The sequence below is a fragment of the Cyprinodon variegatus genome, unplaced genomic scaffold (assembly GCF_000732505.1).
Source record: "Cyprinodon variegatus isolate N-32 unplaced genomic scaffold, C_variegatus-1.0 Scaffold1340, whole genome shotgun sequence".
NCBI classification, from domain to species: Eukaryota; Metazoa; Chordata; class Actinopteri; order Cyprinodontiformes; family Cyprinodontidae; genus Cyprinodon; species Cyprinodon variegatus.
In genome coordinates this window covers 136,766-141,305 of record NW_015151793.1, presented here as the reverse complement: position 1 = coordinate 141,305, position 4,540 = coordinate 136,766, and the positions used below count along the sequence as shown (strand labels likewise).

At 36.8% G+C, this 4,540-nt stretch overlaps 1 protein-coding gene across 1 annotated transcript in view; it reads left to right on the top strand.

The window, feature by feature from the left end:
* The first annotated feature begins 639 nt into the window (after positions 1 to 639).
* LOC107102906 (myosin heavy chain, fast skeletal muscle-like) overlaps positions 640 to 4,540 on the top strand; it is a 13,535-nt gene continuing 9,634 nt past the window's right edge. The window contains exons 1-12 of the mRNA XM_015402361.1: positions 640 to 872; positions 2,263 to 2,478; positions 2,681 to 2,824; positions 2,915 to 3,071; positions 3,163 to 3,190; positions 3,279 to 3,393; positions 3,477 to 3,569; positions 3,658 to 3,721; positions 3,815 to 3,913; positions 4,039 to 4,142; positions 4,227 to 4,365; positions 4,451 to 4,538. Coding sequence (XP_015257847.1) covers positions 2,275 to 2,478; positions 2,681 to 2,824; positions 2,915 to 3,071; positions 3,163 to 3,190; positions 3,279 to 3,393; positions 3,477 to 3,569; positions 3,658 to 3,721; positions 3,815 to 3,913; positions 4,039 to 4,142; positions 4,227 to 4,365; positions 4,451 to 4,538 — 1,235 coding nt within the window. The 5' untranslated portion in view covers positions 640 to 872; positions 2,263 to 2,274. The remainder of the gene's footprint in view (positions 873 to 2,262; positions 2,479 to 2,680; positions 2,825 to 2,914; positions 3,072 to 3,162; positions 3,191 to 3,278; positions 3,394 to 3,476; positions 3,570 to 3,657; positions 3,722 to 3,814; positions 3,914 to 4,038; positions 4,143 to 4,226; positions 4,366 to 4,450; positions 4,539 to 4,540) is intronic.

Sequence of the window (4,540 nt, the reverse complement as noted above, 5' to 3'; positions counted from 1 at the left end):
TTCTACTGTGCCAGGGAGCATTAAGGAGATTAAAGAAAGACTAAAACAATGACCAAATTGCTGAAACAGATATTTTTCAAACAATAATGTGTATAGAGAGTTAAACAAATGTTTTTAATAAATATCAGGGTTTTTACATGTTTTTTTTAAGAATCTACTTATTTTCTTTCATGTTGAACTGGTGGTCCTAAAATAGTTCAATGCACAACAAATGGCCCTTTAAAATACATTCTTAAGCTACTTTGGAATCTCTTGGTGTTTACATTAAGAATTGAGAGCAGAAAAAAAAAAATTAAATTAACAAACTTAATTTTCCTTGACTATTGAACACCATCTTTTAAAAAATAACAACCCATATTCTTGTATTTATGAACCATCTTGGTAATATATGTAAATCTTGCAAGTGGTAGCAACCAATTCTGAATTTTAAAAGGAAAGGAATCCAAGCTGTGATCAGCTGCTTGCACTGGTCTTTGAAGAGGAAACCAAACAACAGCCAAAGTCAACTTGGTGCATAAAAATACTCAATCAGACGACAAAACAATGTGACCAAATAAAGAAGGTCATCTCTGCTGAGTGAAGACTGATCTGTCTATAAAAGAAGGAAGGCAGGGACGCCTCCAAGGACTGTCAGGCAACCAGACAAGGTGAGTGAGTTGGAGTCTTTCAGTAGCAGGAGGAGGGCCAATAGCTTAAAGAACAATGCAGGGCATGGACGCTTACTGCCAGGAAACAAGATGCTTTGTGTTAGCCAGCAATTTACTGTAGATTAATAATTTTGGAAAGTTTGTAAACAATCTGCTGAAATATATCTTTCTTCAGAACCTTTTACAAGACCATCTCCAGCTGTTCTTCTGGTCCGAGGGGAGAAGGTAAACTATTCCTGGTATCACTGTTGCATTGTCAGAGGAAAAATTTTTCTGCCTATTAATCCTGTTGCATTTCTTTGGTGACTAACTCCTTCTGCATGCTTTGTATTGTTAATTTAACTTGTACAACATTGATATCATTCATCAGCTTTGTTGGATGACTTTTTAGTAACTTGATATTACACTTGAGCTCTTTGTTGTAATAACTTTGTACCATTTTCAGTAAGAAAAAAATTAAGCATTAGGACAGGTCATGATGCATTTAGCTTCTGTTTAATAGTCCGGTTTTGATTTATATATCTTTAATTGTTTTTATTAATTGTATTTGGAACAGTTTTTGATCAAATACTGTATTTTCCCTCCCAAGGCAGATAACATCACCGCTCCCCTCTACTGTTTAACCGATTTCTTAAAAAAAAAAAAAGGCTGCAAAAAAAACAACAACATTCCCCCACATTTAAGATGGCATTCAATGTTTTATTCAAATTGTAAGATGTTCCATCTTTTATATATTGTCAATATAAAGAAAAAAAAGTGTCTTAAGGAATCTCAACAACTTATCTCAAAAACAAGAGCCGCTCATAAACTTTTCCATAACACCCAATATCTAAAGTGTGTTCATATTTTCCCAGAAGCATCAACTAAATGACTGCATTTAAACCAATACCGTGTCTACATTTCAAACGCTAGAAGAAAACACCTGCATGTCTGTTTACTTTAAGCCAAATGCATGCAAAGTCTCAAAATCAGGGGTTTAACTCCAATCCTTATTGTCTGGTGTCCGATACCTCTTAGATATTTTTCTGCTTCCTCATACTTGAATCAAACTGCTGTATTACCCCTTCAGTATGCAGTTAAGTCTATAGAGTCCTGCTAATGACCTGATTATTTGACTAAGGTCAGTTGGAGCAGAGGGGATCTGAAAAATGAAAGATGAGGATGGAGTTAAAGGACCCTGATCTACTTCATCCAGCTAATGGAGTATAAGGATTAGTCATGTTTAGACTTAGATTTGCCCTTTGAACATCCTCCACTGCAGCACTATCTTTATTTTGAGTATATCTAATAATATATCTATATTTAATATTTTTAAAGTTTCACGTAACATTGCAACTATTTGAATTATTTTCTTTATTTTTTTATTTATTTATTCCCAAGCAGATAGTTTTCCCAAATTTAGCAACTGTTATACCTTGTAAAGTATGTAATACATAAATGAATGATAAATTGAATAATACATTGCATCTATATCATCATCATCTGCATGACCAAAATTAGACTGACTTGATCATCTAATAGTATTCATTTAACAGTAGCCTGTTTAGATCCATGTCCTTTCTTCCTAAATATTAGGCTTAAATTAAAATATTGGATTTTTGTTCTGCTCTTCCAGTAAACCGTCATCATGAGTGGGGATGCAGAAATGGAGTGCTTCGGCCCTGCGGCCATATTTCTCCGCAAGCCAGAAAAAGAGCGAATTGAAGCCCAGAATGCTCCTTTTGATGCTAAAACAGCCTACTTTGTGTCCGAGCCCAGTCAGATGTACCTCAAGGGAAAGCTCACCAAGAAAGAGGGTGGCAAAGCCACTGTGGAGACTTTGTGTGGGAAGGTAGGAGTTGGAAATATTTCCCTACAGAGAGCATCCATGGTTATTTCTCAATTGAAAATAATAAGCATTTTGAATGATTTTGATTTGTTATTGTCCGATTATTTTAATGGGCCGTATATGAACAATTTCCCATCTTAATATGTTGTAACTACCCTATTCATCCTGCGCTGCAAAAACTTCGACACTTTTCTCTGTACATCAGACTATCACTGTGAAGGAAGATGAAATCTTCCCCATGAATCCACCAAAGTTTGATAAAATTGAGGACATGGCCATGATGACCCACCTCAATGAGCCCACTGTGCTGTATAACCTCAAAGAGCGATATGCAGCATGGATGATCTACGTAAGTTAGTCCAAATATAAATATCAGTGGCTTAAACCTATGATGGCTGCAAAAACTTTTGCATCATCATGATCATTTGTGACCCTGCAGACCTACTCTGGGTTGTTCTGCGTTACTGTGAACCCCTACAAGTGGCTCCCAGTGTACGATGCAGTGGTTGTTGCAGGATACAGGGGCAAAAAGAGAATTGAAGCTCCTCCCCACATCTTCTCCATCTCTGATAACGCCTATCAGTTCATGCTCCAAGGTATCAGACCTTCTTTAATCAGTACATAAACACAGCAGTCGCACCTCAAACTTCCACCTCTTAACTGTTTTCCTAATTATTCCTCTGACAGATAGAGAAAACCAGTCTATCCTGATTACGTAAGTGTGGCAAGTTTGATGCATTTGTGTTTTCCTAGCAATAATTGAATCAGTAGTTTTCTAATTAAACTTTGAATCTTCAAACCAGTGGAGAATCTGGTGCAGGAAAGACTGTGAACACCAAACGTGTCATCCAGTACTTTGCGACAATCGCAGTGTCATCCACTGGAAAGAAAGCTGAACCAGTTCCTGGAAAAATGCAGGTTGGTTACTTTGATTCACTACAAAATATTGTGAATAAGTAAACAAAGACCTACTGAACTGATGAGACCAATGTTGCCTTCAGGGATCACTGGAAGATCAGATCATTGCAGCCAACCCACTGCTGGAAGCTTATGGAAATGCCAAGACTGTGAGGAATGACAACTCCTCTCGTTTTGTAAGTTAAAGTTTAAATTGTCTCCTGGTTTTTAGTGAAAACCATTCATTGCAGGAGAATTTTAAGATGTTTTCTTGTTTCCACACAGGGAAAATTCATTAGAATCCATTTTGGTTCAACTGGAAAGTTGGCTTCTGCTGATATTGAAACATGTAAATCTTTCTGTTAAAATCTTCTTCCATAATTCTATATTTATGTTTGGAAATGTGGATTTTCTTGAATGAGAACAACCTGAATCCTTACAGATTTGCTGGAGAAGTCTAGAGTGACATTCCAGCTGTCTGCTGAGAGGAGCTACCACATCTTCTATCAGCTGACAACAGGCCACAAGCCTGAGTTAGTAGGTGAGAAAGATTCATATTCCTTTTTCCCACAAGTTAACAGTGTCTTGCCACAAGCTGGCAATATGGCATATGTTTTATATTTAGTATAATTGTATTTATGTACATTCATTTTGTGTTTAAAACAGAGGCTCTCCTGATTACCACCAATCCCTATGATTATCCAATGATCAGTCAGGGAGAAATCACTGTCAAAAGTATCGATGATGTTGAAGAATTTGTTGCTACTGATGTAAGCAGTGTTGTAAATTTAAATCCTTATTACATATATTTTTAAAAGTCACAAACTGATTAATTAACCTCTGTTTGAACACAGACTGCCATCGACATTCTGGGTTTTACTGCAGAGGAAAAGATGAGCATGTACAAACTGACAGGAGCTGTGATGCATCATGGAAACATGAAATTCAAGCAGAAGCAGCGTGAGGAGCAGGCTGAGCCTGATGGCACAGAAGGTATAAAATAAAACATGCGGTTTTAATAAGTCCTGGAGTTTTTGTGTCTTTAAGGAGAACTGAGCAGAACTTTTTTTTCTTTTAGTGGCTGATAAAATCGCCTATCTGATGGGTCTGAACTCTGCCGATTTGCTCAAAGCTTTGTGTTACCCTAGAGTGAAGGTTGGGAATGAGT